The sequence below is a fragment of the Scardinius erythrophthalmus genome, assembly GCF_964197995.2.
Source record: "Scardinius erythrophthalmus genome assembly, chromosome: 5".
NCBI classification, from domain to species: Eukaryota; Metazoa; Chordata; class Actinopteri; order Cypriniformes; family Leuciscidae; genus Scardinius; species Scardinius erythrophthalmus.
The window spans coordinates 26,734,301-26,755,973 of record NC_138225.1 but is presented as its reverse complement, the minus strand read 5'-3'; the positions used below and the strand labels follow the sequence as shown (position 1 = coordinate 26,755,973).

At 38.3% G+C, this 21,673-nt stretch overlaps 1 protein-coding gene across 5 annotated transcripts in view; it reads left to right on the top strand.

Annotated features, from left to right (window-relative positions):
• Window positions 1-21,673, top strand: part of mink1 (misshapen-like kinase 1) — a 43,087-nt gene that overhangs the window by 6,083 nt on the left and 15,331 nt on the right. For 3 of the 5 annotated variants that reach the window (XM_081366276.1, XM_081366275.1, XM_081366278.1), the window contains exons 2-15: window positions 5,736-5,801; window positions 7,633-7,815; window positions 8,057-8,167; window positions 8,564-8,654; window positions 9,049-9,179; window positions 10,341-10,395; window positions 11,258-11,336; window positions 13,456-13,631; window positions 14,332-14,401; window positions 15,244-15,454; window positions 17,879-17,989; window positions 18,860-18,946; window positions 20,350-20,526; window positions 20,606-20,767. In XM_081366276.1, the coding sequence (XP_081222402.1) occupies window positions 5,736-5,801; window positions 7,633-7,815; window positions 8,057-8,167; window positions 8,564-8,654; window positions 9,049-9,179; window positions 10,341-10,395; window positions 11,258-11,336; window positions 13,456-13,631; window positions 14,332-14,401; window positions 15,244-15,454; window positions 17,879-17,989; window positions 18,860-18,946; window positions 20,350-20,526; window positions 20,606-20,767 (1,710 nt within the window). The remainder of the gene's footprint in view (window positions 1-5,735; window positions 5,802-7,632; window positions 7,816-8,056; window positions 8,168-8,563; window positions 8,655-9,048; window positions 9,180-10,340; window positions 10,396-11,257; window positions 11,337-13,455; window positions 13,632-14,331; window positions 14,402-15,243; window positions 15,455-17,878; window positions 17,990-18,859; window positions 18,947-20,349; window positions 20,527-20,605; window positions 20,768-21,673) is intronic. The other 2 variants (XM_081366277.1, XM_081366279.1) reach the window with 1 other exon arrangement.

The window sequence follows — 21,673 nt, the reverse complement described above, 5'->3', positions numbered from 1 at the left end:
GGTTCTGTGGGCATTATTGTCCGACTCCGAGTCAAAATGAACACCGCTACTGAGAGTTTCTGTTTTGATATTATCAGATGAGATTGTCATGACCATAGACTGTAAAAAAAGATGGACGACGCCCCTTCGCTCTCTTCCATTGATGAGAACTGAAGCCGCCAGAGTCCCGATATGGCGCTGACATATTGGAACTTGAATCTGCGCAGTAGCGACTCGCAGAATGCACTCAGGGAGAGTGGATTCTGCACACTTTTTAAAAAATTGATTGCAGTACGACAAGAGGCTTGTTAAAATAAAGTAAATACAATCTCCTCAGTCCTCTGAAGATCCCGAAAAAAATGTCCGTTGGTGCTTCAGTGACTACTTCGCTCAGAGAACCTGTCAATCACAGCTGTCAATCATGACGTTACACCACCGCATCACGTAACTAACTAAAAAACAACTTATTTTTGAAACAGACACTTAAACTTACATCAGCGTGATAAAAACGGCAGCAAATGAAAGAAACCACCTTTGGAAAAAAGATATTTGAAGTGTAATTTAATTGTTTAGTTGGTCTCACGTCCCGTTGAATAACATGGGTAGGCGGCGCTTATGACCTATACCAGGACCAGTCACTGGGGGGCGATCGAGACGTTTTGGCTTCACTTTTCAGGGCTTGTGTGGCACGCTTTTTCCTGACTGAAGCGCGAGCTCGTGAGGCTCCGCCCCCTGTGCCGGCAGCAGCAGATAATTTGCATTTAAAGGGATACACACTAAAACAGCACGTTTTTCTGAGCCCCAAAAAATGACAATTTAAACATGCTGTAAAAAAATATCTGTTGGGTATTTTGAGCTAAAACTTCACATATATACTCTGGGGACATCAGAGACTTATTTTGCAACTTGTGAAAAGGGTCATAATAGGTGCCCTTTAAATTAAATTATAGTAATCAAAAAGCATGTGTAATTGATTGAAATCATGAAACGTATACAATTGAACAATAATTTCTAAACAATTTTTCTCAATTTTTTTTTTTCCATTTTACTGGTTCAAACTGTAATGACCAATTATTTAAAATGTTGGCCTAATGATTTAAGCAAAACTTTCTTCAAAGTTTAAACTTTTTATATTGACGGGTTGCCAAGTATACCTTTGAGTCTCTCTGTGTTTTTATAATATGACGATAGTTTTTCTCAAATCAAGCTAAAATGCGGCTAAAGTGACGCTCAGAGCGACTTTGTAGATGAAGTTCATCCATTAATGTCTTCATATAGGCTGAAAACATTGCGTGCTTCAGTGAGTGTGTGCCTGAATCCCTGCATCTGCGTCATTCATTCACAGAGATGCGCAGAACTTGCATGATTCCTTTTTAAATGGTCTTTATGCGGTTTAATATTCACAGACACTGGTCTGTATCGCGCTTTTATTTACTGTTATTTAGTAAATTGTTTTTATGCCTGGATTCCACATTTCCTTGCGTGTTTTTCGCATCGCGGAAATGAAATCATATGGTCCTACAGTTGCTAACCACCGTAAAACACGAAGAAGAATTCACCGTCTCTTACTGATCCAGCATCAGTGATACTTAGCAGTTGTATTTCCGATTTCAGCTTGAGCTTTAGAAATGCTTGGGAAAATGTAGCTTGTGTGGACGCTACCGCACTACTTGATTAAAAAGAGAGCTTTGCTACTGAACAGCTATTTGATTCAGAAAACAGCGACGGCTACCACTACGCTACTGAGAAATGTAGTTAAACTAGTAAACTAGTAGTGCCCAACACTGCTAAGTAGTCTAGCTGTGATAACTTTACCCATATTAAAGTACCCCTATTTTACTTTTTTGAACATTACCTTTTATGCTGTGTGTATAGCTGTTTATGAATGTAAAAGTCGCAAAGTTTTAAAGATCAAAGTGCACTACAAATAAAGTAACTGTCTCCTAAAAGAAAGAATTGATTCTGAACTGCCTAAACAAGTCGTCAGCAATTCCAGTCTCACTTCCTGTTACATACCTACGGAACAATGTATACATTTGCATAATTCCAATTTCATTGGCTGCCCGCGAACAACGTCTCCTTTGACCTTCCCTCAATCACTGTATTTGTAGCTGAGGCCTGGAAGAGTTTGGTTTGTTTTGTCGAGATGCTATTTTCAGCACTGTGAATCCACTTTGCACTTATCAAGTTCTGAGGAAGACTCCGGAGCTGAAATTCAGATATGGTAAGAGGCGTTTCATTTTGTCACGCTGCAAGTGGTAGACCAATCATAACAGACTTGGCTGGGTATGCTTGCAGAAAGAAGTGGTTTAGAGAGACTGAATCTTTGAGCAAACTAATTTGCAATTTTGGTGTCATCGTTACAGTGTAATTACACTCACCTAAAGGATTATTAGGAACACCTGTTCAATTTCTCATTAATGCAATTATCTAATCAACCAATCACATGGCAGTTGCTTCAATGCATTTAGGGGTGTGGTCCTGGTCAAGACAATCTCCTGAACTCCAAACTGAATGTCAGAATGGGAAAGAAAGGTGATTTAAGCAATTTTGAGCGTGGCATGGTTGTTGGTGCCAGACGGGCCGGTCTGAGTATTTCACAATCTGCACAGTTACTGGGATTTTCACACACAACCATTTCTAGGGTTTACAAAGAATGGTGTGAAAAGGGAAAAACATCCAGTATGCGGCAGTCCTGTGGGCGAAAATGCCTTGTTGATGCTAGAGGTCAGAGGAGAATGGGCCGACTGATTCAAGCTGATAGAAGAGCAACTTTGACTGAAATAACCACTTGTTACAACCGAGGTTTGCAGCAAAGCATTTGTGAAGCCACAACACGCACAACCTTGAGGCGGATGGGCTACAACAGCAGAAGACCCCACCGGGTACCACTCATCTCCACTACAAATAGGAAAAAGAGGCTACAATTTGCACAAGCTCACCAAAATTGGACAGTTGAAGACTGGAAAAATGTTGCCTGGTCTGATGAGTCTCGATTTCTGTTGAGACATTCAGATGGTAGAGTCAGAATTTGGCGTAAACAGAATGAGAACGTGGATCCATCATGCCTTGTTACCACTGTGCAGGCTGGTGGTGGCGGTGTAATGGTGTGGGGGATGTTTTCTTGGCACACTTTAGGCCCCTTAGTGCCAATTGGGCATCGTTTAAATGCCACAACCTACCTGAGCATTGTTTCTGACCATGGCCATCCCTTTATGACCACCATGTACCCATCCTCTGATGGCTACTTCCAGCAGGATAATACACCATGTCACAAAGCTCGAATCATTTCAAATTGGTTTCTTGAACATGACAATGAGTTCACTGTACTAAAATGGTGGAACGGGAGCTTCGTGCCCTGGATGTGCATCCCACAAATCTCCATCAACTGCAAGATGCTATCCTATCAATATGGGCCAACATTTCTAAAGAATGCTTTCAGCCCCTTGTTGAATCAATGCCACGTAGAATTAAGGCAGTTCTGAAGGCGAAAGGGGGTCAGACACAGTATTAGTATGGTGTTCCTAATAATCCTTTAGGTGAGTGTATATTAGTGATATATCAGTGTAATTATATATTTAAGTACTGAGTGATATTAAGTAACTACATGTACTTACTATAGGGTTAGGGTAGGATTAGGATTTGGTTGAGGGTTAGTTTCATGTAATTATGCATAATTTACTGTTATTACTATGGTAAGTACATGTAATATATTTAACAAGGACACTGTAAAATAAAGTGTTACCACAATTTTTTTCGAAGGGGTTTTGTAGTCTAATTTGCTCAACTTTTATGAGAGCATCATTTCTCTGTTAGCATGGCAATTTAAATATCAAGATTTTTTTTTGTGTGTCATTTTTAAATTTGATTTAATGTTTTTTCAGTATTTTAAATGGGTTTTTCAGTGAACATTTACATATATTGGCACATTGCAGTTTATGTGCTGTCCTGTCACTCATCACACATGCATGGACATACACTGGCTCATTTGGAAGATTTACCCTGTTTTTTTATTTTATTTTAAATTCTGTTGTTTCACAATTTTTGAAAAGCCACAGGCAAACTTCCCCCCTGTATTCTCCAGGGAAAGTCTTATTATATGTTTATCATCTTATTCATCGGCTCATTTATTAATTTCCCTGCGTACGTGTCATCTGAGACAGATGCTCTCTCTAGAGTATAGACTAATTTCCTTTGATCTTTTTAAACTCAGTTTGAATATTATAAAGGCACTAAAATATAGGTTGGATATGATGTGCTATTTTATGTTATAAATGCTCATTTTTTAATCTTGTTTGTGTCTGTTCTCATTTCCATTCGCCCTCTTACTGATGTTTCACATAAGAGCATGTTGCTCACTTACAGCTCACCACTCCAGATCTCTTTAAGAGAGGGAGAGAGGAAAAGATAAAAAGGAGATGAAGAGAGTGAGAGAGGAAAAAGATTGCAGTTATTGGAGGCAGATGAGAGCGAGATGATCATGGTGTGTATATGTGTGTGAGAGCTAGGAAGAACGTTAGCCTTGTCCACCCACAGAGCTGTACCGAGGCCATATTGAATCACGCACTGTGTGTGTGTGTGTGTGTGTGTGTGTGTGTGTGTGTGTGCGCGTGCGCTGCGCTGGCTGTTTTTAACCCTCTACTCATTCTAGTTTTTGGCTGCGCTCCCCAGCTGAAGCCACACATAAGATGTACATAAAGCTGCTTGAGAGTTGCATAATGGGTCTTAATACACCACAATGCAGCATCAACTCCTTTTTTAAACCTTGGGGTTTGTAAAAGCATGACGCTTTGTCTTGTTCTCAATGGCTGAGCAGGTAATGGTTCTGTCATTGCCATCCTGAGCCAGAAGGGATCTGCTCGTCTAAGAGAGTAAAATGATCTCCAAAAATAAGCTTGATTTAGGCCATGAAATATTTTCTTTCCTGGTCATCGTAGACTTAGTTCAAATCGTGTAGTTTGGATATTTTACACTGAGAGTGACAATAAGAAAGTACAGAGAGTGAAGTTCTGACTTATAAGGTTCAAAACACACCCAGTGCAAGTTACAAATGCTGACACTTCTAGCTTTGCTAGCTCTATTTCATGCATACTGAAATGCCCGACCACAATTTATCAATTCTTAGTATTGCCACAAGGGGAGCCATAACTATATTAGCATAAAATATAAGGGAAAAAATCTGCCGTTTCATCAAGAATTTATTGATTCTGATTTGTCTTAAATATCCTGGTTATTTAACGGTTTCATTAACCGTTCTTTTAGAAATGTAAGACAGTTCTTGACAAAAGGTTAAACCGTTAAGATCAATTATTAGATTTGATTTATATCACCTCTAAAAAGATGTGAAAAGTCAATATGTAACTATTTATTGGCTTTAAATAAAATAAAATCTAATAACTGGTCTTAACTGTAAATAAAAACAACAACGCTAAAATACCAAATGGAGAACAGTTTCTTTTTTTTAATGGCACAGAATTAATTAACTCGATGTACCTCTACCTTTCCCTGAGGTTTGCTTTGCCAACGTAAGAGCACATATCAAAGAATGTTCAACCATTTTGGTCAAATTCTGGCATCTGCGTTCACATTCCTGAGTAAAGGATGTTTCTGGCCTAAGCCTCTAAGGTATTTCGGGGTCTTAATGTCATTGGACTGAAGTACGTAAATCCAAATGAATTTCCCTCTACAGTCTTTATTTTAGGGGTTTGCATGATTGTATGATTTCACAATCTTAAATTTTTTTTTCTCTCCGTCAGGACCCAGCAGGAATCTTTGAGCTGGTGGAAGTCGTGGGCAACGGCACCTACGGACAAGTGTACAAGGTGAGATACAGATGGAGGGCAGGAGAAGGAGGGATGGCGATATTTGTTAGGAGTAAATGCTATCCTATGGTTACTCAGCAATCTTAGATGACCTCTCGAATGATAAATAAAACTCCAATTTGTGTTCTTAGAAAAATCGAGTTATGTACCACCATTTGTGTTTTGAGTGCGAGAGTGAAGATGGATTGAGTGGTTGCTGGTACATGAGTAACAGAGGACAGAAGTTGTTTAAAGCAGTTGTGTTCATGTGTACGTGAGGGCATGTGAGAGAATGTCATTGCACTCTCAGCGTGGTGCAATAACACAGAGTACCTCAGATCACTGCAGCTGCGCTCAGACCTGTCAATACTCGCCGTTGAGATGAAGATGCCTGGATGAGGGGAGGAAGCTGACAGAGCCGAATGAATGGAGAATAGAACAAATGCAGATAAATTCAATGGTTAAAGCTAAATTGTGTAATTTCTGTACTATTAGTGCCACCAAACAGAATTTGAAAAATAACTGTGGTTTTCAAACAGATTTCCTTAACCCTCCTCATCTACAATTAGTCAGTCAAACATATAGTGCAGTGATGCTGTTTCGGGTTAGTCGGGTATGTTTACACTTTTTGGATAAATTGGTCTACAAATGGCTTTCTTATAGTCTGCATATTAAGCTGGGATATGAGGGAGTATTTTAACATAGAAAAAAATACATTCTTCATTTTAAAGGAACCACATGACATGTAGTGTGTAATAAGTCATTATACTTGCAGACTCATAGTGATTTTAACCCTAAAGGCCTCTGTAATTATTGCAATGTATGGCATAACAGTCTTTAAAGAGTGTGTAGGGTGTAATTTGTACTTCAGGCTGTATTGTTTGGAAAATGTGTCGTTTATAGACTGTAGTGAGGATATAGTTTATGTCATGTTTAATGAGTGTGTACTGTAGTTTATAAAGGAATGCAGTATGAATGTGTTTAGCTTTTGGGTTGACAGTGATGTGGTTTATCTAGCTTAGTTTTAGTGTTGTGTTTAATAATGTAGTTTGTAGACTAGTGTATACTATGTGTCTTCCCGTTCTCAAAGTACTATGGTTTTAGCACAATCATTTTGAAAGGGTAATTGAATGCAAATAAGAATATGTCCGCAATATGTTATATATAAATATACTGTTATGTTATACATTAATATACTATAATGTACCTTTTTTTGGATTTAATCATTTGTCGAGCCAAAAAAAATAATTTGTTTGGAAATACATACACTACCTTTCAAAAGTTTGTGGTATGTAAGATTTTTTTGAAAGACGTCTTTTATACTCGCCAAGTCTATGTATTTTTTTAATCAAAAATGCAAACAGTGATTTTGTAAAATATTATTACAATTTAAAATAACTGTTTCTATTTTAATATATTTGAAACTGTAATTTATTCAGCAAAGCTGAACTTCCAGCAGCCATTACTTTAGTATTCGGTGTCACATGATCCTTCAGAAATCGATATGCTGATTATGCTTCAGCAAATAGTTTTTTTTTTTTTTGATGAATAGAAAGTTCAATGAACAGCATTTATTTGAAATATAAATCATTTGTAACATTACAAATGCCTTTGCTGTCAATTGTGATCAATTTAATTCGCCCTTGTTGAATAAAAGTATCCATTTCTTAAAAAAAATGTATTACCCCACACTTGTGAATGCCAGTGTATTTTTTGTCAGTTTTCATCATACTTCTATGCCTTACTGCCTAATTTTTGCTCATGTAATATTAAATATGGTGGTATCTACTCTGATTATGGTGTATTAACAAATATTCTATGCTACTTGCTATTGAAATTCTTTCTGTCTCAGGGTCGTCATGTAAAGACGGGCCAGCTGGCGGCCATAAAGGTCATGGATGTGACTGAGGAAGAGGAGGAGGAGATTAAAGCTGAGATCAACATGCTGAAGAAGTACAGTCACCATAGAAACATTGCCACCTACTACGGAGCTTTCGTGAAGAAGAGTCCGCCCGGACACGATGACCAGCTCTGGGTCTGTGCTTCCTCAGACTTCTGAACCTGATCGTCTCCTGACCTTATAACTGATCTCATAACTGCTCAAATTCTTGCATCATGACACTGTGATCAGATACATCTATAGTCTGCCATTAACTGAAATGGTTTAGCATGAAAAATATATATATCTTGGTCATGGACCTTGTTGATTTGGGAAAACAATGGCTTGTATCAGCTTGCAGTTTCATATATGTACATATATGTGTGTTTTTGTTCAGCTGGTGATGGAGTTTTGTGGTGCCGGCTCAGTGACAGACTTGGTGAAGAACACAAAGGGCAACTCTCTGAAAGAAGACTGGATCGCTTATATCTGCAGAGAGATACTGAGAGTAAGACTCTTAAAGTCACCATGAAATCAAAATTGACAATTCTTATTGCAGTGTTTATTATGAATGATTTATCTGTGTGCATCATTTCTTTTTCTTCATTCATGTGCCTTCGTAGTCTTTAAACAAAAACTTTAACTCCTCCCCCTCGCAATGACATCTCTTTACTGATGGCATGTGTGCCTGCAAGTGTGTGGGACAATAATGCATCCCTTCCAGCAAACTGCATATGTCGCAACATAGAAAAAAAGATGATCTCAATTTTCATTTCATGCTGACTTTAACAATACATATTACATGCCTGATACATGGTGCCTAACTGCAGCCTTACTTTAGTACTTGCTTGAATTGTATATGTAATGTTGCACAGCCAGTAAACACGGTCTCTCTGTTCCTCAGGGTCTGTCTCACCTCCATGCTCATAAAGTCATCCACAGAGACATCAAGGGACAGAATGTACTGCTTACAGAGAACGCAGAGGTTAAACTTGGTGAGTGGGATATTTGCTTGACAAAAAAAACAAAACAGACTAGCTCAGTAACTGTGATATTTGATTTGTGCAGCCCAGTTTTGTATGTTTGAGTGTGTCTGTTGTCTTGCCCATATCCTTTCTGATTAGAGAACATCTTTTAACAACTAGAGCAAAGCACTGAAGCTCATTAATATAGGCCTGACACCACGACAAAAATATCTTCACACACCACAACCCAAGGGAGAGTGTGGCTTAAGTGGAAGAGTGTGTCTGTGTATGAGAAGGAAGGAATTAGCATAGATGAATATAAACATTTTAGCTGCGCAACAGGTTTCATAAGACTTTGAAAGCAAAACTTGTCGTGTAATATTCCAGACCCTAATTGCTTCCTCTTTCCTCACTCTTTCTGTAGTGGATTTTGGGGTGAGTGCACAGTTGGATCGTACAGTCGGCAGAAGAAACACTTTCATTGGCACTCCGTACTGGATGGCCCCAGAAGTCATCGCCTGTGATGAGAATCCTGACTCCACCTATGATTACAGGGTAAAATGAGCTTCTGACTGATGATGTACACCACTGTTTCTCAACCAAAAGTGGGTCGCAAGACCGTTTTGAGTGGTTTGGATGTGTGCAGTCAAAGAAACAACAGACTTTTTATCTATGTTTAATTCTATGTTTTTCTGATGCGAGACTTTTATTTTGAAAGATGTTCATGAAAGCTGTTGAAATTTCTTTAGAAAATCTCATTGACCTCAAACCTTTTTACGGTATTATACATCTGTGTGTGGGCCACATTGTCTTTTTTTTTAAAGGTACATCAGGCATTTTCCCATTTTTTTATCTAAAGAAACAATTGGTACTTTTGACAAATATATTTTACAATAAGTTTAACAGACAGATCTAGAATTAGCTGCGTAAGAGGGTCTTCTGTCATGGTGGCTGCCATGTTGAGATCACATAAAGCCCTGTTATCATATGCCGATGATACCAATACTGACGCCTCTATCACAAGGAGAGGGTTTTGTGAATTCTGATGATAAAATGGGGATGTTTAATTATATCAATTAAACGTTATAAAGCCATTATCAACATTTAAATGGGACTAGTTGTTTGTTTTCTGTTTAACAAGAATAATACAATATTGTCAATCAACAACTCGTGAGATTTAAAGCAATATTAATTCCCTTAAAAATCTGTCTACAGAAAATACACGTGACATTTAGCTTGGTAATTATTCAGTGAAGTGATACTGAATACTACACTTTTCTCTGTTTGGTTTGAATGGCTATAGCATTGTCTGCGAGGAGAAATGGTTCCTCTAAGTCTGAACTACTGTTTGTTGACAAAGTTCTTTGTTTTTCACCTTTTAGCTCATGATACACGTTAATGTATTGTACATAACCAATAAACAATGCAATGTGAGGATCCTGTTAATACACATTAGTATTGGTAGTATGAATTTGTCCATTTCAGTCCACCCATCCCTATTATTGCACCCCTGTATTGACTGATTTTGTGTGTGTGTGTGTGTGTGTGTGTGTGTGTGTGTGTGTGTGTGTGTGTGTGTGTGTGTGTGTGTGTGTGTGTGTGTGTGTGTGTGTGTGTGTGTGTGTGTGTGTGTGTGTGTGTGTGTGTGTGTGTGTGTGTGTGTGTGTGTGTCTGCCTGAATAAAATAACCTTTTTTTATTTTTTATTTTACAACAGAGTGATATCTGGTCTCTGGGAATCACCGCTATAGAGATGGCTGAAGGAGCACCTCGTAAGTACACTGTCTGTGTGTTTACAGATGCAGATTACAGTGTGGATCCAGACCTTAATATGAACAAAATAACTATCAGTCCCTCGTAGCAGCAGTATGACACTCACATTACAATCGCAATTGCAGCTCCTGTTTTTAAGTGAATATTCAAAAAAGGGTTGAATATGTGAGTTTGCACAGTTACTGCTTTCACTTTACCCCTCACATACTCTGGTCTGAAATGCAAATGGGGTGACGTATGCTGTAACGTTCTGTTTCTTACAAGCACAGTTATCGTCTTCTGCATTAAATGCTCAAGCTATTTAGAGTCGTGTGGATTCTGATGGGCTGTCAAATTCTTATCGTTCATCAGCTGGAAAAAACGTTCTGAAAAAGATCCAAATGATATTCCTCTGTTGTTATCATTATATTTATTGTGTGGACTTTCCTATTCTCATTGAATTAAAATTATTATTAAAACTTTATAGTTTTCATTATAGTTAACATCCTTAGTGTAAATGGGCCTTGAAGATGATTTGTTTTTTTCTTCAATTTAAAAAAAAAAAATCTATTTAAAACATTTCACATTTTACAAACCAAGCAAACAGTAATACTAAACGTCCCTCTTTCCCATACCTGTTATGCCAGTTGAACAAAAGAAGTAATAGAGTAACAGAGGTCGATCTGTACTCCATTGTCATAACTTATGCAGCACAACACTTAGTCATATGCTCACACGGACACCGTGTAGCAGCGGCCCAGTCAGCGGTCTACTTTCGTTCATGAATTGTGGTCCCCTCTTGAATCAGTTCGTTTGTTAATTGGGCACATAGGTGAAAGAGTCTTTTATCAGCATGTTTGATCTCTGTGCTCTTTCCCTCAGCGTTGTGTGACATGCATCCCATGCGAGCTTTGTTCCTTATCCCACGGAACCCTCCTCCTAAACTGAAGTCCAAGAAATGGTGAGGACACGCTGTTTCAGCTGTTATTTTAAGATCAAGCTATATTTTCCTTCTTCCTTCCCTCCCCTTTTTCCCCTCATCTATATATACATGCACTGCATACTAAGTTATGATTGCTGCCATCCATATAGGTTCTCTTTTTGTATGTGGTTTCCTCGTTTCTCAGGCAGGAGTTGCAGCGTTTGCTTTCACACCTCTATCCTCACACATATAGAGTGCTGTTGCATGACGAAAAATGAGTTCTCTTTCTACCTTCATTTCATCTATGTTTTTATCTTTTCTTCCTGTTGGTTGCAGTTTTCATATATTGGCATGCCGTGCTATAGTTTTCAGATTGGAGTTATTTTGGTACTTTTGGTCAGAGCCCTGCCCTTGAACAGCTGGTTATAGAAGTAGAGATGGAGCATTTGTTGGGTTTGAATGAAAAAGGCGGCCTTGTTTTGTTTTACTGCATTCTCTTCAGCCTGTTCTGTTGGCATTCTGTGTCTGTCTGATTTTGTATAATTTAGAATCTTTTTGCCTTTATAACTTTATATTAAACTATTACAGGGCTCATCAAGGAGGAGTTTTTCTTGTTTAATATGTTTCTTTTTAGCAATATCAGAAATAAATATACACTGTTCAAAAGTTGGGGTTAATATATTTCTTAAAGTGCCCTAATTATGCTATTTTAAAGGTTCATAATTTTGTTTTGGAGGTCTTCTACAACAGGTTTACATGCATCAAAGGTCAAAAAACACTTTCATTTTCTCACAATATACACTGCACATCACCATATTTTTCAATGATTCTCAAATGACGCATCCAAAGATTCAGTCTCTCTAAATCCCTCCTTTCCATGAGCTACTCTGCTCTAATTTGCCAGACGGCCCAGTCTTTTGTGATTGGTCTACAGCTTACAGTGTGTGTCGGAAACAAAACGCCATTACCATAACTGAATTTCAGCTCCGGAGGCTTCCTCAAGTTCACCGATTATACACACTGTAAAGACAGAAACGATGATGTCGATTTTACCATATCATTCTGAGCGCGAGTCCAATGATGAAACATTGGAAGAACTAGTTATTCAACCCGAACCTCCATCGGAAGGACGACTTGAGCAGGATGTTTCTCAGTGATGCGTTGCTCAGTTTGAAGTACATTATGAGATGTTGCAACTGTAATTCTTCAGCATTAACAAGTGTTTGTCCATCAACAAGTAGATTTCTATTTTATTGCAGTGCATGTGTTGAAACTATATCAATAACTGTATCAATATCAATGCATATGTTAGCCGAGCACTGACATGAATGACTCATGTAACATTAAAGTTTTTAAAACAAATCTTGCTCCATCCTTTATCCATCCAATAACAACAACAGTCAGTCTGCATTAATGGACACAATTTTAGGCAGTATTGGACCCAGAGCTCATTTGCAGAAGTATTTCAGTATGACAGTAATAACGTGAGTTAGACCTACACAATATAAAACACAATTCTACTGTTTTGAAAACCCAGTAGAAAATATATACATCTTTAATGGAGAAGCTTTTTGTAAATCCCATTTAGACCTCACAGAGATTTGAGAAGCAATCATCAAAAGGTTATAATGCTGTTGTATTGCTGTGGTAATTCTTCACATCTTTTGGAAGTGTTTACAAAGAGAATTTGCTTTCCCAGAGCATAAAACAGCGGCTTCTTGACATGTACACAACACCAGCTTCAGTGTTTGAGGGCAGGTCAAAGTTAATGTTGTTTGCGGGCAGCCAATGCAGACCATAGGTGGGCATTTGGCAAATGTGTTACGTATGCAGGTCACGAAAGAGTTCCTGACGACCCGTTTAGGCTGTTCAGAGTCGATTTCTTTCTTTTGGGAGACAATAACTTATTTATCGTGCACTTTTGACTTTACAATTTTGCAGACCGTTTACATTCACAGACAGCTGTATCACACACTGCATGAAAGGTAATATTTGAAAAAGCATAATTGGGGCACTTTAAAACATAAAAATAACAAAAAAATGTACTGATTGAATGTAAACGGTCTGCAACGGCCTAGTACAATAGCATTCTATAATCAGTTTTATTTTTTTAATTGACTTTCTTGCTAATACATTAATGTTTTTCTGTCTCTTTCAGGTCTAAGAAGTTTATTGACTTCATCGAGGGTTGTCTTGTGAAGTCCTATCCCAGTCGTCCATCCACAGAACAGCTATTGAAGCACTCGTTCATCAGAGACCAGCCCACTGAGAGACAGGTCCGCATCCAGCTCAAAGATCACATCGACCGTACACGCAAGAAACGTGGCGAGAAAGGTATGTGCAATGCGTTTTCTTTAATGTTGCCTTTGCAAATGATTTTAGACAAAACATAAGAGCAATAGAGCTTTATTAAACACAGAAGCCCCAAACATTTCATGACCCAAGCACTTAATAATTAATTCAGTAGTTAAATCAGTTTTATCATCAGAGTCAGGACAGATGCAGGGGCTCCTCTTGGACTATAGATTATAATTTGTCCACCGGAGCTCTGTGGTGGAACAGAATATTTAATAAAGTTTGTTTACTTGCCTTTGTGCAGTGAGGTCACCAAGACTCCCATCCAATCAGAGCTCATCTTTGCCTTGGACCACAAATAGGGTGCTTGTGCATAACTGCATAGCTTAGAGTAACTTATGAGATCTGTGGCCAGGAGTGTAATCAAATAGCACAGCTGGGCTTGAATTATGTTTCTTTCTGGATATGAAGAATGAAGAACAGCTAAAAATGGAAGCAGCCAGCCAGCAGCCTTCAGCATTATTATTAGAGCTCACATGGTATCAGTTAAGGAAGAGTGCAGATGATTTAGACTCTAAAGTGCTGCAGTATGCATAAACTGTGTTGAGCCATATTATATTAATGCCTAAAGTCTTTTTTGTTATTTTCCTGCCCTCATCTCTGTCTCTCTCTCTCTCTCTCTCTCTCTCTCTCTCTCTCTCTCTCTCTCTCTTTTTCATTTTGTCTTGATTCCTCTCAGAGGAGACTGAGTATGAGTACAGCGGTAGTGATGAAGAGGATGAGAACAGAGGTGATGAGAGAGAATCCAGGTAAACACAGCAGCATCTGTGTTTACACAACCCTACATAGCACTACACAACATTGCAGAAGCTCTCCCCAGTGTTACTGACATTTTGTGTTAACTTAGCATTATATAGTGTGTGAATTTTATATCAAAGTTTAATGTATAGAGACACCAGAGATAGCTAAACTCTAGGGTCGAGCTGCATTAAAGTGAGAAAAAAATTTTTTGCAACTTGACTTAAACTATTAGGTAATTGACCTGAAACTTCACATAAACTAGTAGATAATTTTACTTAAGATTTGATTTGGTAATCAATTTTCTTTGAGAACTGACTTAAACTAGTAGATAGCTGACTTGAGATTGAGACTAGTTGATAACTGACTTGAGTACTAGTACATAACTGACTTGACTTGAACTAGTAGATAACTGATTTGAGACTTGGCTTGAATTAAATTTATATTTTGATTCACATAAAACTTCTGAGAAAAGATTTGAGACTTGTCTGTACATGTCTGAATGAGTCAGTAATAAGTAAGCCATTTGTTTGTTTAAGGTGGGATCATCAAATCATGACAAATGCTATTTGGAAACAATCACTATTTTTGCAATTGCGCTTGGAGCTTTGGGGCAGAAATTACAGCCTTAATAGATTTGTTTAGGGAACTATTTTATGTGCATAGATGGTTCCTCGTAATGCTCCATTAATGCTTTATCATATTACTCAACATGGATCAATCCCTACTCACTTGCACATGAGTGCATGCCCTTGATGTAACTGAGAGAGAAATGAACGTACAGTCCTCCTTGCAAACCTTAACTGTCTAAATCAACTGACTCTCCTGTTTCTCTGTTTATTTATGTCTGAAGCTCTATTTTGAATGTTCCTGGTGAGTCGACATTGCGGAGGGATTTCCTGCGGCTGCAGCAAGAGAATAAGGAGCGTTCAGAGGCCTTAAAAAGACAGCAGGCGCAGCTCGCCGCTCAGCGCAGAGACCCCGAGGAGCACAAACGCCAGCTGCTGCATGACCGGCAGAAACGGATAGAGGAGCAGAAAGAACAGAGGCGTCGCTTAGAGGAGGTACACATGCATGCATGTGCACATGAAAGTCACTGAACATCATCTTTCTTCTCACAGGAAATAAGGGCAGAGTGCCAATCATAAAAGGTGGTCTGTATTTGCGTACTGACAGATACTTGCTCTGTTTGAGATGTGGTATTTTCCTCCATGCATAACTTACATTTCACAGGTATAATCTCCATCTGTCAGTGTTAGAAAGTCTTGCAAAAATTCCCATTTGCTGTCTGAAGTGGACGAGCCTTATGTAAGCTAGTCTCTGCTAAACTTCAGCGAACGAGGGCCGCTACCGCACGCAAGCGCCAAACAGACAGATCGCAAAAGAATAGGAGCGCGATAATTCTGACTAAAATATACATATATACACAGATTACACACACACACAGACAGAATTAAATTTTTTTGGCCTTATCACCCGGCCCTATGAACCACTTTTATAATACTTTTATGGTTCTTTTTGCAACCTTCCCTGAAGCATAACAGCTTCATCTTTATTTACTTTCATTATATTTAAAAACGTGCCCAGTGTATTATTTTGGGTTCCACAGAATAGAAGGTGATAAAAGTAAGTAATAACAAGAGTAATCAATGACAAGATTTTCATTGTTTGGTGGCCTAATCCTTAAAGTGTTTAACATTTTATTTCCTGTCCATGAATGTTTGACTGAATAGATCAGAACAGCTCATTGAACGCTGCTAAAAGTTTATGAGCAGAATATTTTAGAAAAGTCAATGTTTGACATAAAACACGTAGGTCACAGCCAGAAGATTTACAGCAGTGTTTGTTGAAGTGCTGAACATTTTTCTCTTATCTGGAGCCGGTCTTTCTTCATTAGAGTGAACACAGGGAGGTATTTGTGGAATTTTGTTAGGTACATGTTGGTGAATTTGAGAGACACACCCGGTAAATGGGTGAGAACTCTACATACTCTGCAAAGTCAGACTTTTAATTGATTTAGTTTTGAGTGGTCATTGTCACTAGATGACTGTGGAAGGACATGATTAGCATGACTGCCTGATTATCCTACACTAGCTGAGTGAGACATGGGGTGATGAATAGGCCACAACACAAAGGACTGTGTGTATTTGTTATGTACTGAGCATCATAAGCCATTATATTCATGTCTGCCTTTGTACACTAGGAGAGATTCCCAAAGTCAAGCCCCTCACAGCTAAGCTAATTAAATCAAGAACAGGTGGGATCAAGACATGTTTGCTGGGGGATATAGAATATGGCACTTAATTAACTTTGTATAGTAGGGTACAAAAGTCTGAGACCACTTTAAAAATCTGACCAAATTTGCAATCCCATTGAAAGCAAAGGAATATTTTGAGCTGAAATATATTATTTTCATTTAATAATGCACTACCATTCAAAAGTGTATTACTTTTATTCAGCAAAGATGCATTAAATTGATCAAAAAGGACTGTAAAGACATTTATAATGTTACAAAAGATTTCCATTTCAAATAAATGCTGAATTAAATGGATTTCAAAAAGAATTCGGGGGGACAAAATCTATCACTAAAATATTAAGCCCAATTGTTTTGAACATTTGATAATAAGAAATGTTTCCAAAGCACAAAACCAGCAAAGTATTTAAATAGAAAACTGTAGAAAAATATTTCACAATATTACTGTTTTAACTGTATATTTTAATCAAATAAATGCAGCCTTGGTGAACATAAGATACTTCTTTCAAAAGCATTTAATAATCTTACTTGATAGAATAATAATAATAGGAACAATAAATATTAATAATAATTATAACATCATTATTAATAACATTATTGGTATTTAAATAATATTAATTTAACAATTTTAAAGTTAATATTTAACTCTTCTGCACTATTTCTAGCTCACTAATCATAAAAGTAAATTTGTCATTGAGTAGTCGGATGTTCTTCCATTGAAGTGCAAGATGCTTTTCTCATCATCTCTAATACTACTTATATGAAAAAAATAATATATATACATGCATATATACTGTATATATATCCCATAAATTTCTCACAAACACACTTTGTCTTGCTATCAGTGATATTTAAATTCAAATGAATAATTATACTGTAAAATTGCTTGTGTTGGGAATGATATAGTTTAGGTTTGCTGTTCAAAGTTTCATACTGTATATAGGCCATGTGCAGTGTGACAGCAGCACCATCTAGCCACTAACCCACTGAATACAGCACCGCAGTGCACTGACTCACCAATATCACTATACTCACCCTCTCTCACCATAACTGTGGCCAATGTCTTAGTCACTTTCGCTTTCTCTCTTTTCTCTGGCTGTGTTCTCTGTTCTCTCCCCCTTAATTTCCCTTCTCAAAAGCATTACATGATTTTTTAGCAACAGGAAGGCTCTCATTATTTCAGCCAAATATGTTAAAGTGACTCACTCTCTCTATCTCTCTCACACACGCACAGCAACAGAGGAAGGAGAGAGAGATGGTGCGGCAGCAACAGGATAAAGCTCCTCACCGGAGACTCGATGACATGAGACGAGAGGAGGACAGGAGGATGGCAGAGAGAGAGCAGGTAACCAATCACAGCCACAGAACTGCAGCCGGGCCGGCCAATCGCAGCCTGGCGTGGGTGTTCCCCACTCAGCACAGCTCTGGCCCTGGAATGTCTGTGGAGTGGTTGCCATGGCAGCAGGTTCTCAAATGCAGTGTGTGTGTGTGTGTGTGTGTGTGTGTGTGTGTGTGTGTGTGTGTGTGTGTGTGTGTGGGTGTGTGTGTGGGTGTGGGTGTGGGTGAGCCGTGTGCAGCCCTACATTCAATACAATTCAAACTGACAGAAACACAAAAGACCAATCAGCATGAATTAGTGCACAATGTGCCACAGGACACACTCTTCAGAACGACCTCACATGTACATGCCTCACATCACACTTCCTTCAGTTTTCCTCCTCTAAACGACTGGAGAAACACGCATACGCAACACACTCCTCAGAGTGGCAGGAACTAGTTGTAAACACTCACTGCGTGCCATTTTAAGATTATAAAAGCAGTGTGACGTTACGGCTCTACCGCAGTAAGTGAATGAAGCGCATGGAACAAATCTCTCTCTGTCGAGGTGTCTTCAGCCATTTTAAAAAGCCCATCAGAAACACTTCTTTAAAATGTCTGCCTCTATCTTCAGAGGCTGCACAGACAGGTGTATCTGTCCGCTCCCTCAAATATCTTTTTATTCTATCCTTTAGAGTCTATTCTGATCCGTCTCTTCCTTCCTCTCCTCTTCCACTGCTCCCCATTTCTCTCTCTCTCTCTCTCTCTCTCTCTCTCTCTCTCTCTCTCTCTCTCTCTCTCTCTCTCTCTCTCTCTCTCTCTCTCTCTCTCTCTCTCTCTCTCTCTCTCTCTCTCTCTCTCTCTCTCTCTCTCTCTCTCTCCATCCCTCTCTCTGTAGGAGTTTATAAGACATAAGTTGGAGGAAGAACAGCGGCAGTTAGAGATACTGCAGCAACAATTACTGCAGGAGCAGGCATTGCTAATGGTAACACTCCATTCTTTCTCTTCCCTCTGTCAGTCCTCAGACAGTTTTGGTGCGTGTCATGTTACAGCACCCCGAGATTGTGCTGGAATGATCAGAATCCGCCTGGTTTCAGAATTTGAAACATGCAAAGCAGGGTTTTTAAATGTTCTGGAGCATGGGTCTTTAATTATTTAATTATTCATTTGATGAAAATATGCACTAAAGAAAAACACAGTATTAAGTTAAATTCACCCAAAGCTAGTGTTAAGAAGCTTAAGTTGAGCTAAATGTTTAATTGTTCCTTCCAAATTAAAATAAAATAAGTTATTTAAAATTATTTGATTAAAAATGCTGTAAAAACAGTAATATTGTGAAATATCATTAAACTTGTAAAATATCAGTTTTCTATTTGAATATATTTTAAAGATGTAATTTAGCTGTAATCAAAGCTGAATTTTCATCAGCAAGTACTCCATTCTTCGGTGTCACATGACCCTTCAGAAATCATCATAATATACTGATTTGTTGTTCAAGAAGCATTTATTATCATTATCTGTGTTGAAAACAGTTGTGCTGCTGGTTCATATTTTTGTGGAAACAGTGATAAAAAAAAATGTCAGGATTAATTTGATGAAGAAAGTTCAATAGAACAGCATTTATTTGAAATAGAAATCTTTTTTAACATTGTAAAAGTATTTACCGATCAATTGAATGCATCCTTACTGAATAAAAGTATTAATTTAAAAAACACAACTTTACTGACTCTAAACTTTTTAACGGTAGTTTATTTATAAATGAAAACAACAACGCTTTTAAGTATAAAGCAGTTTTAGACCCCTGTTCTTAAACATGAGAACCTTTGCTGAAGTGAGACACGTGTATGTCTTCACAGCTCCGTTTATGCTTTAGTCAATATAACATAAAGATTTGATTTGGTAATTTGTTTATATTGCTTGGATTAGTTTCATTTTAAATGTACAATTTGCTGCGAACAAGGTCAAAATATCAGAAGAAAATACAATATGACATAATTACACACAATATTACATCACTGTGTACCCAATACAGCAAAGCTGTTTTACATATTGTCCAATTGCTTGGAATCCTTGACAGAAGAATTGTACAGCTAAGGGAAATGTTTTTCTTTCATTCTTTAGTTGTCAAAAACTTCAGAGAATGTGAGCCAATATATCCTAAAACTCAAATAATCACGTTTTTGTGTGTAATTATTCATTAATTCATAATTATTTCCTTTGCATGTTGGGAAGGGGCATATGTTTTACATTTTTCTTTGTGTCTCTGTGTTTGCGCATGTGACACTGTGCTGTTTTGTGTTAATTATTTCCTGTGCCTGCAAAAATGCCATGTAATGACTTCTACATTTTTTCTAGTTAATAAGTTATTGTTTGTTCGTGTGTGTGAAGGAGTACAAGCGTAAACAGCTGGAGGAGCAGAGACAGTCGGAGAGACTTCAGAGACAGCTGCAGCAGGAGCACGCGTATCTTGTCTCACTGCAGCAGCAGCAGCAACAAGACAAGAAACCACAGATGTACCACTACAGCAAGAACCTAGAGAACAACAAACCAGCCTGGGCTAGAGAGGTACGCTTACACCCTGCTGAAAACAACAGTGCTCTGAATTGAAGCATCACAATATAAATTCTCATGCTTTGTTTCTCAGGTTGAGGAGCGCAGTAAACTGAACAGACAGGGCTCTCCTAAAATCTGCACTACAGTCTCTGACACCAACATACAGTCCCGTTCAGAATCAATCAGCCAATCAGGAGCTTCACAGACTCCACCCATGCAGAGACCCGTGGAACCACAGGGTGGGCAGGGAAAGGTGTGCTACCTGTCATTTTATTCCCTCACTCAAATCTCAGCGGTCAGAATGCAGTGTGAATAAATATTTCTTAAAAAATACAAGAAAACATTTGCGTGAGTCTGCGTTGGACTATATACTTTTGTCTTTTGTTTAAAGCCAGGGACACACCAAGCCGACGGTCTGCCATCCGTTTTTGAGATCCGGCCGACATAGTTTTTTCTGTGTGTTCCGCGCCATTGGCTCTAGTTGGACGTTTTTATTTTTTTTTGGCCGATTCAATAGAATCTGCGTCGGGCCGTCGGTGAGCGAGAGAACTCTGATTGGCTGTTCAGTTTAGCAAACGAGTCGGTGCACGACAATAAACACGAAAGTGATGAAAGCAAGCCAAGAAGTCATGACGGCACAGACAGAAAGGCTGTTCTAATTTCACGTCATATTACCTGAGCGTTCAACAGCGCAAATATTTTCATAATAACATGAGCGGAGTGGAATAAAGAACGTGATCAGCATGGTTTATATTCAAAAACGTTTTTTGCTTTGGTTATGGTTTGTATAACTGCTTTTGCGTTCCCTTTTTGAATGACGAATATAGATGAGTTTATCTGCTTCAATTGACAGTTATCTCATTTACACGCAGGCGCAGAACACGCGCTAGTCGACAGTCGTCTCTAGTCCTTTCGGTGTGTTCAAGCATAGATTTTTTCCCCGACGTAGGCGATGCGAGGCGACAACATAGTCGACCTTTATCAGCGCTAGTTCTTTGGCGTCGTTTTGGTGTGTCTCTAACTTAATGATATGGAAATGCAAATACAAAACAATATATTGATTTCCTGTCCACCTCAGTAATTTAATGTCTTTGAACTATGTACACTATTGTTCAAAAGTGTGTGTGGTCGGTAATATTTCACAGTCGCTCAAAAAACA